The sequence below is a fragment of the Muntiacus reevesi genome, chromosome 14 (assembly GCF_963930625.1).
Source record: "Muntiacus reevesi chromosome 14, mMunRee1.1, whole genome shotgun sequence".
Lineage (NCBI taxonomy): Eukaryota > Metazoa > Chordata > Mammalia > Artiodactyla > Cervidae > Muntiacus > Muntiacus reevesi.
Window position 1 is genome coordinate 47,914,098 of NC_089262.1, and position 13,318 is coordinate 47,927,415.

A 13,318-nucleotide genomic window follows, 5' to 3' on the forward strand; every position below is an offset into this window, starting at 1 on the left:
CACACCCAGCCTAACTACAGTGTAAAGTTTTAAAATATGTCCAGTTATTTTTAAGTAATGATGTGTTATGCTATGCCTTACAACATTTGCTGAAGAAGTTGGCAGAATTAGTCAGCGACTGATTTGGCATCTATTATTAATCCTAGTTTATAGTACTCTTCTCCTCAAATGAACAACAGAAATCTGTTGAAATAGCTTATCTATTATCTGACTTGTGAAATTATATACACATTCTAAGATGATGTATCTACTATTGGACTGCTAAATTATACAGATTTCAATTTTGTTCATGAAGAAGTAAAATGTTTTCAATTTTTTTCAGCTTTCCCAATGTCTATTTATTTTAATCTGAAGGAATTAAAATAGGGCAAACAGTGGGGCAAGGAGAAGTGTTGTTCAAGTTAAGTTGAAGCAAGCTTCAGGTCTTGTTATCTGATATGTGCTAGCAATTAGGAAAGACTTATGATGAAAAAAGGGAGTTGGAGTAAAAGGAAGTATATAGCAAACATGAGAACCACTTTGAAACACCCTCTTCTGAATGTGATGACCATTTTTATGCTGTTCATTTGTAATTAGTAGAATTTGAAGGAATCTTAGGGGTTACTGAATCCGTTGTTGTCTTGTGGATGAGGAAAGCAGGATGGAGAAGCTGTATTGCTTGCCCAAGATCCCAGAATTATTCCTTTTAGGTAAAATTGCTTTATACCTGTGATTTTACTTTATTTTTTTATCTTTTTTAAAAATTTTAAATTAATTTATTTATTTTAATTGGAGGCTAATTACTTTACAATATTGTAGTGTATACCTGTGGTTTTAGATTGAATATAATTTCTCAGTAACACATCCCTTAAGTACGTCAAGGTGTGCCAATGAAAGACCATATACATAATCCCAGAAAGTAGAAATCCCCTGCTTTGACTAAATGGAAGCTCAAGGTTCATTAATAACTTCTATCCTGCTTACCACCAGTTTTTACCAACCTCCAGGCTTGGGAAGCTCCAGCTAAACTTATAATTATTCCAGCTCAAAGTCTACCTATAATATAGCAAAGTTTCTGCATCAAGTTAGTAAACCAGTTTAGCAAAGAAGATGAATGAATAAAAATCTGAACAAATAAAAATCATATCTAGTTATCTCAATTTTTCATGACTTTTACAGACTTACTGTTCGTCTCTAGTTTCCCTTTTGTAATTAAGACACAATAACACAGTGTGCATAAATCTGAAATGGCTAGCTTGATAAATGGTTACATATAGGTATGTTTTTGTGGCCACCACAAAGATTAAGATAGAGCACATTTTCTAGCATCTGAGAGGGCTTGCTTATGTACCTCCCAATCTGTAGTAATCATCACTCTTCCAACTTTTACCATTAAATGTTTGTGGAAAGCTTTCCATGATTTTGGGAGTGGAATCACTCAGCATGCATTCATCTTTTGTGCATAGCTTCTTTAATACTATATTAAGTTTGTGAGATTCATCCATGTTTTTGTGCATATCAGTGACTTGGTTGTTCTTATTGTTGTATAGTACTCCATTGTGTGGATTTAGTATCCTCCATTTACCCACTGTACTGTTGATGGACATTTGGAATATTTCTAGAGATTTGGGGTATTATGGAGAAAGCAGTCATTATCAGAAATGGCCTTCATTTCTGTTGAGTATTTATGTAGGGGTACAATTCCTAGGTCTTTTTACTTTTTCTTTCAGGGTCTTCTTTTTTAGCCTTTGACCATCATCTAACCTTTCTAGATTTTTTAAGGAATCATAACAATGTCTGTCTCTCTAGTCTTACAAGCAGATGTCATAGCTAAAAATGGTCCGCCAGTAGAGTAACATCTTTCATGGTTTGCTACTTTTTGCATCCCTGATGGATTTTGTTGTCTCATTTTTTTTATCTCTAACTTTCTGTCATATATATTCTGGCACTATAAGGAGGAAAAGAAAGATACTCTTGAAGGTGACATCTAGGGACTTTCCTTTTCCAAGTCCTCATGAAAATAGTGTGGCATAGAGGAAAATTACTGGGTCAGATTCAAGAGACTTTTTATATCTGGGCTAGATTTCTACTTTCTTGGCTGAAGGGTTTGGAGTAAACCACATCACTTCTCTTACCCTCAGAGGGTTCAATTGTATCAATGATTCCCAAACATGGCCACAAATCAAAACCATCTAAGGACATTTTAGTGTTCCTTTTTGTTATGAAAGTGGTATAAGATCAAGTAGTATAAAAGACTGTAAAATCAAAAGTAAAAATTCTTCCACCCACAGTCTGTGCATTCCCTTATTCCTCTAACTCAGAAATTCCTTTTAGAATGAAGATCCCTGGGCCCCATCCCGGACATAATGAGGCAGAATCCCTAGGGTCCTAGGAATGTGTAATTTTTTAAAAGCTTTATAAGTGATCTTGATAGACTTTCAGGTTTGGGAATGAATTCCTCAACTAAATGATATCTCAGATTCCTTTCAGAAAGCCCATTCCCACCCCCCTCAAAATTCTGTGTTCAATAATTTAGGTTTGCCTGCTGCTAACAGGATTGACACTAAGCGTAGCTAAAGCAACAGTGGTTCTATTTTGACTTCCTCTTATTCATGCCTTCTCTCCTTACCTTCAACTGCTCAATTTCCTCATTTTAAAGTTTTCTTAACTCCTTGGTCCCCACAGTGAAACTTTATGAGTTGACTCATTCCATTAAAGTTCTAGTTGCTTTGTGGCTAATCCCATAAACCAATCAGTATTAATGAATTTGCTAGCAATAAGTGTATCATTATCTTTCCCATGCAACGTAATGCCTTATGCTAAAATGTATGTTTCCATAATGCCTTTAACCAGTAGCATGGAGTTCAAGGGCTCCTTACAGAGAATGTCCAGGAAAATCTTTTTTAGTCAAGCATGCCTTCAAATAAAATCCACATACACAAACATTTGCCCATGTCTATTGTCACTGATACGACTCAGTTTAAGCACCTGAAAAAGCACACGGTTAAAATACGTAGATATTAACTACACAAAAGAAATGCCTAGGAATTTAAGTCACAGTTTATTGGTTGTTAATCATCAAGTAATAGAAGAAAATTTATTTGGATAAACTATTTAGTCCAAGTTACACTAGAGAACAAATTACTTACCAGGCCCTCTGCTACCCAAACCACATGATAGAAAGAAAAGCAGGAAAAAAAAGAAAACCTAACCATAACCACTATGATTAAAAAGGGAACTGTTGTCTACAGACATACCACCCTGAATGCACCCAACCACGTCTACAAAGGGAACTGTAAGAAGAGAATAAAATACATCCTACTAAACAAAAGATAGGAAAGTAGGAAAACAGAATTCAAGACATAGCATCTGGTTCATATAAATGATTCTACAATAATTCTGTTTTGACAAAATATGTATATAGCATCTTTTTTATAAATTCAAAGAATGGTTATATCTATTACCTAAAATTAAAAATCCTCTCTGGAGAAAAAGCTAGGCAGTATCCCTTCATTTTATTTATCTTTCAGAAAACTAAAGTGATAAATGGTGAAGCAACTTTCCATAAGTTCAAAAGACGAAATCTAGGTGGATATCCGGTTGTCCTGAGTTCTAGAGTAGACTGCATAATTTTACATAAATATTATCTTTGTTACATTACTTGCAGGTTATGTGCATGTGTGTGTGTGTTTCTGTTTGTATTATTAGGTGGAAGGGCAGCTAAAGGTAAGATACTGGTAGGCCTGAAGACTGAATTGACATTTAAAGCTTCACAACTTGATAGCTCCTGCATTCTGGGGTCATTGCCTAGAACACTGCTGTCCGCCTTTGATTATGTCCTTCACGTCCTGGGAGGCCTTGCTCGTGTCTTCCTTTCCCTGGCAGTTCTGAGCCGGATGTCTCTTTTCCTTGTCCCCACTGCCCGCATGTAGCAGTGTCTCTCTTAGCTCCTATTGTCTTGATCTGAAGAGATCTGCAGATAAGCCTTTTCGCTAGGCTTTAGGTGCTGCAAGGGAGTGTGTTCACTATTGCACCCACATTGCTTAGCGTAACGCCTGGCACAATGTCAATGTCCAGTCAATACTGACCGACTTGTTCTTCAAATGTCCAATTGGTATTTCAGTAACTAAATCTTCTTTTAAACCACTCTACACAAAGTTTATCCTCTGTGCTTGAAAAACTTCAGTACAGCTTAATTAAGGCAAAATTTCCATTACTTTGTCATCTTGTCTGTCTAATTCAGCATTTCCCATATTGGTATTCCAAAGAGCTGTCCTCTGAGAGGTGCTGTTAAGTAAGTGTTCTGTGCTGAAAACTTGTTCAGCCTAGTGAGACAACTCGAATCCTGGCGTTGGCACACAGGTGCTGGAGGTCGACTGCCGCCCGCACAGAGGGAGTGATTACCTCACCACTCGGCCTTCATAGGACAACTAGAGTCCTCTCCCATCAAGTTGTTTTCAGGATTTACTGAGTAGCATATGAAGGTTTAGAATACATAGTAAGTGCTCAGAGAATGTTGGCTACTATAATTAAAGACAGTTAAGCAGTTTTTCTCTCATATTTGGTTGGTTTTGTTTGCTGACTGTAAGACTGCTCACAGTCTTCGGGATGCTGAGGTGCCTGTGAGTCTCCAGCTAAGCCGTCTTTCCCAAATTTACTTGGTGAAACACCTCCTAGAAGATTCCAGAAGCAGTGCACTTCGGAACATATGTTAGGAAATCCTGTTTTATCAGTTTAAAAGAATATTAGCATATTCTGAACTGAAATTGGGAGACTGGTTTGACAAGTATTGATGTAACCTGGTGCACTGGGAGTTAGTATTGGGAGCAAGGACTATGCAAGTATACAAGCAGATTAATCAACAAGACCTGTGCGCTAGCATATTTTAAAATATTTCTTTGTAAAAATTTTAAAATAAAAAAATGGGTCAAAGAACTAAACAGACATTTCTCCAAAGAAGACATACAGATGGCTAACAAACACATGAAAAGATGCTCAACATCACTCATTATCGGAGAAATACAAATCAAAACCACAATGAGGTACCATTACACGCCAATCAGAATGGCCGCTATCCAAAAGTCTACAAGCAATAAATGCTGGAGAGGGTGTGGAGAAAAGGGAACCCTCTTACACTCTTGGTGGGAATGCAAACTAGTACAGCCACTATGGAGAACAGTGTGGAGATTCCTTACAAAACTGGAAATAGAACTGCCATATGACCCAACAATCCCACTGCTGGGCATACACACCGAGGAAACCAGATCTGAAAGAGACACGTGTACCCCAATATTCATCGCAGCACTGTTTATACTAGCCAGGACATGGAAGCAACCTAGATGCCCATCAGCAGACGAATGGATAAGGAAGCTGTGGTACATATACACCATGAAATATTACTCAACCATTAAAAAGAATTCATTTGAATCAGTTCTAATGAGATGGATGAAACTGGAGCCCATTATACAGACTGAAGTAAGCCAGAAAGATAAAGACCAATACAGTATGCTAACACATATATATGGAATTTAAAAAGATGGTAACGAAACCCTATATGCAAAACAGAAAAAGAAACACGGATGTACAGAACAGACTTTGGGACTCTGTGGGAGAAGGCGAGGGTGGGATGTTCTGAGAGAACAGCATTGAAACAAGTATACTATCAAGGGTGAAACAGATCACCAGCCCAGGTTGGATACATGAGACAAGTGCTCAGGGCTGGTGCACTGGGAAGACCCAGAGGGATGAGATGGGGAGGGAAGTGGGAGGGGGGATCAGGATGGGGAACACATGTAAATCCATGGCTGATTCATGTCAATGTATGGCAAAAACCACTACAATATTGTAAAGTAATTAGCCTCCAACTAATAAAAATAAATGAAAAAATAATAATAAAGGGTTACCAGCCAAAAATAAATAAATAAAAAGCAAGCAGAATGCTGATTCTCAAGTGAGGACTGCCTGAAGATTACATACAGTATAAAACTTTTAAAAAGTTATAAATAGTAAAAGCTAAAATGCACAATTTTTTAGGTATTTTAGTGGGTTGAATAGTGATTTCCACCATGCCCCATCCCCGCCCCTGACCCCCACCACAAAAGCCATCTAAATCCTAATTCCTGGAGGCTGTGAACAGGACCTTATTTAGAAGTAGGATCTTTGCAGGTGTACATATAATGAAAGGTCCAAGAAAAGATCATCTTGGATTATCTGGTTGGTCCTGCATCTAAGGACAGTGACCTTATAAAAGGTACACAGTGGGAAAGACAAGTAAAGAAGCGATGAGACAGCAGAACAGAGATGGGGGTGCTTTGTCTACAAAGCACCAGGGAGCACCCAAAGTCGGGAGAGAGGCCTGGAAGGATTCTCCCCTGGAGCGCCTGGAAGAACAGCCCTGCCCACCCCTTGAATTTGGACTTCTGGCCTCCACAATGGGAGAGAATACATTTCTGATGCTTAAAAAAGAAAAATAAATAAAAATAAAGTGAAGGCTGCGAATATTGTCCAAATAAAAAACCACCCAGGCTTCACGCATCAGTTTCTGATACAGTTGGAGAGTTACTCCGGGAGTTGGTGATGGACAAGGAGGCCTGGCATACTGTGATTCATGGGGTCACAAAGAGTCGGACATGACTGAGCGACTGAACTGAACTGAACTGAAAGATGAAGGGCTGGACTTCCTTATTCAAAAACTCATACAATTTATCTCAGTTCTTATGTATATGATAAGAACTTCCTCTTGAGCCAGGAAACTTTGCAAGTATGAAATCATTTGAAAGGAGCAGTAAAGAAGGAAGTAACTAACCTACGTGAAGAGTGAAAAGAGGAACAAGTTCTAAACCAAAGTGGGTTTGAAACAGAACGAAAAGAACAAAAGAAAGCTTGGCATACAAATCTCAAGGTAAGTGAGAACCTGCTTCAAGGTATTTGGGGAATGAAAACTATAAAGTGATAGTTCATCTGAAATAATCATGGCGTTTTATCTTATCAGACACAGTGTGTAGCATTAGGTGGCCAGATGTTAAAAACCCAGTTTACAACCTGTGAGGTTAGTGCTTCCTTACTAGTGGAGAGCCTCACAAGTTCAAGGCTATGCCTAGCTGTTGCCTTCTTTTCAAATAGAAGGGCAGTATCTGACTAAAATTTCAGAAGTTTGTCAACAATTTGTGATTTTAAGACAAATGAATAATGGTTGGGTATACCTGTTGGAATTGTTTTCCAAAACTGAAAGCCCTCTTTCAAATTGGGCAAAGTGAAACTTAAAAGTTACCTTCGAAGGACTCTTATTTAACATATGTCCCGTTCTAGTAGATCTTTGTTTCCACCTTACAGGGCTTTTCCTATTATTTTGAAAAAAGGGAACAGATACATTTATTTTCCTGTAAGATGTCTCCTTGTCTTTATCTCAGTAAACACTTCTTTGATAAACAGTTTTAATTATAGGAACGTACTTAAATGTCTACTCTCCACAGAATGACATAGATGGTTAAAAGTAAATTCTCCTCTTGGAAATCCAGAGAGCGATATATTACCTTATCCTCAGAGGGCATTAGGTAAGCCTTCTTGCTTCTGTTGCAATCATAGCACTTTTTAAAAAGCTGATTAGTTTCAATCAATATTTGAAATTTAGTTCAAATATGCTGGCAAACATTTACTTAAATGAGTTATTATTTATACCATAAAATGTCTTACATATGGTCAGTTCTCAGCTGTTGCAGAAAGGAAGTGGGATCCTAATGATTGAAGTCCCTTGCCAAACCTTGAACACAAAGCAATGTGTCTGGCCTTAGAAAGGAGGGAACCTACAAAAGTTCCAAAGAGATTAAAAGATGTTGCAGTCCAGGATGTCTGTCCCTATAGTTTTATCAAAGAAATTTTATAAATCAGCTGCATCTCATATTTAATTTAGTATTTTATGTGAAATGCCAGATTGAAAATTTGCACATTTGATGTTTTCTAACCTTGAACAAGTTTAGAAATGTTCACTGATATACGTGAGTACTCACTGAGAGCAGCGCACAATTTCAGGGTTTCTTTCTTTCTTGTCTGTTACTACTGTTTTTATCCTAATGCAGGTTGCTGTATTCAATTGCAAGTATTTAACAAACCAGCTATTCTGTGTCTAGTACTGCTGCTGGTAATATAAAGGTAAATAAGATATGATTCCAAACCCCAAGAACCTCAGAGCTAATCATCTATAAAAATTTAGTGATGGATGTGCTTGACAGACATTTATAGAAGCCTGGGTAGGGATATTATTTAGGGGAAAATTTTTACTTGAATCCACATTTAATCACTTCTTAGTCATTAAAGAAGTTACTTAACTTTTTAATCATCTTGTTTCTCATGTATAAAATAAGGATAACAGTAGTATCTACTTCCCATGACAGTTGTGCATGGTAGGGTTAAATGAGATAATCCATGTAACAGTGTTTAAAAGCTGACCCCATGTAACTAAATACTACTGATGGACTTTCAGTAGATAATGATCATCATCTCATAAGCTCTGTGAAATTGAATGACTATAGTTATCAATGCTATAGTATCTATTTGAAAGTTGCTAAAAGAGTAGATCATTAAGGTTCTCATCATAAGAAAAAAAATGTTTAATTGAGCTGATGGATGTTAACTAAATTTAGTGTGGTAAATAGTTCACAGTACATGCAAATATCATATCATCATGTTGAATACCTTAAACTGATACTGTGTGGTATATCAATTATATATCTCAATAAAACTGGAAGAAAACAATAATGATGAAAACAATGTTGGATGTAAGTATATCTGTGTCTAGTCTAAAAACATACAGCAGTAATGTTTTGTTGATAAAATCGTAGTAGAACATTCAGAGTAGTTGAATACTTCCAGCTTCTCTCCCCTCTGCCATTTTAAAGCATCGACAGGTAAAACTATAAAATTATCTTAATTAAATGAAAGTTATTTGCTGGAAGTTGTGATTAGACTAGTGATAGGAAGACTCTCAAATTCTGTTTTAAATATTTTGGTTATAAGTATTTTCTTTTTACATCAAAGGACTCTTTTCTTCTTTTAAGTACACACTGTACCCTTTACAAGACATGTCTTGCATTTTAAACTATCAGCTTAAGCAGATGTTTAGATTTGGAGTCCTATGTTTATTTAATCATTTATTCAGTAAATATTGACTGGGTGTCTTTTCTGTGCTAGGTGTTATACATGTTCTCTAGGAATATACAGAGGAAAAGACCTCATCCCTCTCCACCATATAACCAGATAGGAAGACACAATTTCGTATAACTTAAGTTGTCATGCTATAATAGAGAAAGTGAAAGTCGCTCAGTCGCATCCGACTCTTTGCGACCCCGTGGACTGTATAGTCCGTGGAATTCTCCAGACCAGAATACTGGAGTGGGTAGCCTTTCCCTTCTCGAGGGGATCTTCCCAACCCAGGGATTGAACCCCGGTCTTCCACATTGCAGGTGGATTCTTTACCAGCTGAGCCGCAAGGGAAGCCCCATTGATAGAGAGCTGACTCTTTAACACGGGGACACAAAGTAAGGTGTGATTAAGAAGCAGACTGGTCTCTGACCATTAGGCAGAGGGGCGAGGCCTCACAGAGGAGGTGATGGGGAGAGAAATGACTGTCCGTCTGTACTCTCGTCACTTTCCTCCCGTTGTGTTTGAAGCATTATCTTTCTCTTGAAGACGATTAGCCTCGTTGTCAAAAACCACGTTGAAATCTGAGTGATAAAACCACTCAGACTTCAGCAGACAGGTTATTTTAACTCTCCCACCCCCTCACACCAGTGAGGACTGTATTCTATGTTAAAGTAAAAACTCACTGAAGCCAACAGCTAGTACTGCCTTCTATATTAAAGCAAAAACCCAGTGCTGCAACTAGTACTATGTTCTATCTTGAAGGAAGAGTTCACTAAATGCTAACGCTTAATGTAGTGGTAGAAATTGGCAGATTTTTTTTTATCATGCTATGTATTAAATATGCAATTAAAATGTTTTTAATTTATAGCAGGCACCTGGATGGCAGATCATTCAACCTTCCCTTTCTTGAGTTTTCTGCTCTGTTATTATTTTCCACTCATTTGTGCTTCATTTTGTGATTCATTGATAGCAAAGGAAGCGGAGTTGGATAAAATCCCTTCTGACACAGTGCAATTATACAATAACAACTGTGTAATCATCAGATACAACGAGAGCCAGCTTCCAAAATCAAGGTTACTCAATCTCTCCTCTGACACCAAGAATTTGCCACATAATGTCCTTTCATATCTGAAACAGAAATGCCAAAACGAGCTTCCGAAATTACTTTCAAACCATATTTTACGAGAAAGAACAGTGACTTGTACCTGTGAATTCATTAAGGGCTTCACCATAGTAACAAACAGCATTGTTTGTGCAGAGATGCTGGAAATCTGTGGAAATACTTCAGTGGCCGTGTCTATAGGAATTTTCCTTCTTTTACTGTTGGTGATCTGTGGAATCGGGTGTGTTTGGCATTGGAAACCCCAGAATACCGTGCAATTTACCTTACCAAAGTTTTTGCAAAGGAGGAGAAGCAGGAGAAAAGACTATACTAAAACATCCTCTTCGGGTCCCCAGTTTATCAGCCCAAGGCATAAAATCTCAGTTCAAACTCAAGACCACCACTCTGCTGGGAAGGACACTAACACCCATGACAACTATGAAAATGTGAAAGTGCGTCCTCCCAAAGCTAAAGGAGAAACGGACAAGGAACTGTATGAAAATACTTGGCAGACCAATCCAGAGGAGCATATCTACAGAAACGAGATATCACCGTGTGACTATTATAACTTTGAGAAGCCTGGTACTCCTGAAGCCCCTCAAGAGGAAGACATATATATTCTTCCAGATTCATATTAATTTTGCAAAATGTGTGTTTAGTTATTGGAGGGGAAATATTCGCTGAGACTTTATTGTACTGATGCCATCAAGTTCTTCTGTTGAAACTTGATGATCTCTTTTATTGCCACCCTTCTGAATCCTGTGTATATCACTGTGGATTAATTCTAGATATCCTCGCCACCCTTCTTGGCCTGGATTAATTCTGAATTATGTTTCGTTGATTCTTCCTTCTGAGCATTACTTGCTATCTTTTTCTGCTTTTTCTATCTGCACCACTTATCTGGCTCGGGATTGCCACCATCTGCTCACTAGTCTTTCTGGCTTGAGTTCCTATATACTCAGTGATGCCGCATAACTGCAGAATCCTTGAGACGCTGCCAGATTCATCTTCAGAGAACATTCACAGTGGCCACATCACTCCTCTACATAAAACCTCTTACTGTCTCCTCTTTGCAAAAGACATACTACTCAAAATTCTAACTCCAGAATTGTACACAGTTCAAATTTACTTTTCCAGTGACTTATATTAATCTCTCACTTCTCTGTGTTCATCAGAAGCCTCTCAAAACCTACCAAACCCACCTCTCCTCCTCAACTTTCCTTGTCTGCCCACTCTTAAGCCTGCCTTGGACCATAACTTCTTCCATCCGAGTCTTTGAATCATTCCAAACCCACATATACCGTGTTTCTTTTCCTGGTGTCCTCTAGATTTTGCTGCCTGTTCAGTTCTTTGGGCATTTCAACATATGAGTGTTTGCAATGGCATTTTATTATTTAGTGTCATATGAGAATGTCCTAAATCCCATACTAAATAGTAAGGAACTGCCTCATATTCATATTTTAGCCCCAATGTCTATAGACTGCCATATGTGGCACTCAGTATTGTTCAGTTGGCAAGAATTGAACTATACTCTTTGCTAAGTACTTTTGGGAACAATCTAATAAATCCATCCATCCAAGGAATATTTATTGAGTGCCTTCTATTTACTTCTTACTGTGCTGTACACAGGGACGGGGTAGAACAGTGAAGAGAAAGACATGGGTCCTGAGCACACACTGCCTAGTATGAAAGAAAAGACAATCTACAACTTCTATGCTCTTTATTAAGCTATGATACTTCTTAAACCCACCGTTGGATATGCTGCTCTAAATTGCTCAGGCTGGAACTCTGCAAGCTGGAACTTTTTCTTTGCCAGGTGTATCCACATTAGGATCTCTCAACAGGGAAGGCTGGTAGGCAATAAACAGGGAGCAAAGGGGGCCTGCCCCTTCTCATTCTCCCTGTTGTCCTGAGAAGTACTATTTTCGTTTAATTTACTCCAGCGTCACTGGTGGTTCGCAGTTTCCAGTTTCTTCCAGAACTCCTTAGAAGCAACTTCTTTGCACCTTGTCAGAGAGGCCAGCACCAGCCAAGTAGCACCCTTTCCTTAGTATCTGAGAACCAGCTCCTCCAGCCCTCCTCCAAGCTCCGAGGGGCCAGCAGGAAACAAACGGCACCTACAGCTCCGGGTCCCAGCCCTCCAAGCTTCTGATAATCCCCAGTCTTAGGTATGGTGGCTCTTTCCTGCATTCACTGTCTCTCTGGTACCTCAATGGCCTCTTTCTGTCTTTTCAGCCTATCAATACTTTTTTTTAATTTTAATTAATGCTATATCCAGTTCTCTATTTTAAAACAAACTGATATGGTTTCTGGTTCCCAAAGTGGACCCTGAGTGATACAACTAAAAATGATACAGTAGGTGTTCTGAAGTAAAAAGCTTTCTGTGTTTGAGAACAATGGCATTTATTAGGGAAAATGAGTCGAATTTTAATCAGATTACCAAAGCAGGCCTGTCTAAAGGGACACTTAGACTGAGACCTGAGGGTGAAAGGGGTGTAGATGTGATGTGACAGGGATGGGACCAGCACGTGGAAAGAATCTGAGGCATGACAGAAGCTATGGTGCTCTGGGAACTTAAGGACAGCCGTGGTGGGGGGAGCTTAGGGAGGACTGAGGTGATACCTGGCAGGTCAGCAAAGGAGGAAACAACAGACAAAGCAAATTCTCGTCAGTCTCGCTAAGTGGCTTTAGCTCTAATATGGTGGCAAATGGAATGTAATAAACAGTTTTAAGCAGACGAGTGACATAACATTACATTTTTTAAAGAGCTGCGGGGTTGAGAAATAATTGGGAAGGCTCAAGATGGAAGTGGCAGATTATCATTCACTAACTACTCCCTGATGAAAATCTGTAAATGTTTTCATGGCAAAAAAATCATGGCAAGGTTTGAAATGGCTCCTAGGCACTTTCCAGAGGAGAACAGGATTTATGTTGATCTTGAGGATTTCTGTTGGTCCTGGTGCAGATGGTCAGTTTGAAGTCTCAAACAGGAAGTTCTTGCTAGAATAACCTATATCCATGCCTATCTAGTACTCCATCATAGTAGCTGAAAATAACCTGACAGAAACACCAGCAGAGAGTCGCTCTGTCCTGCTAGGA

General features: G+C 38.5%; 1 protein-coding gene across 1 annotated transcript; it reads left to right on the forward strand.

Moving 5' to 3' along the window:
- Nucleotides 1–10,145: 10,145 nt before the first annotated feature.
- On the forward strand, nt 10,146–11,008 carry GAPT (GRB2 binding adaptor protein, transmembrane). The gene has a single exon (XM_065905702.1). The coding sequence runs from the start codon at nt 10,378–10,380 to the stop codon at nt 10,855–10,857; it is 480 nt and encodes a 159-aa protein (XP_065761774.1). The 5' UTR covers nt 10,146–10,377; the 3' UTR covers nt 10,858–11,008.
- The last annotated feature ends 2,310 nt before the right edge of the window (nt 11,009–13,318 follow it).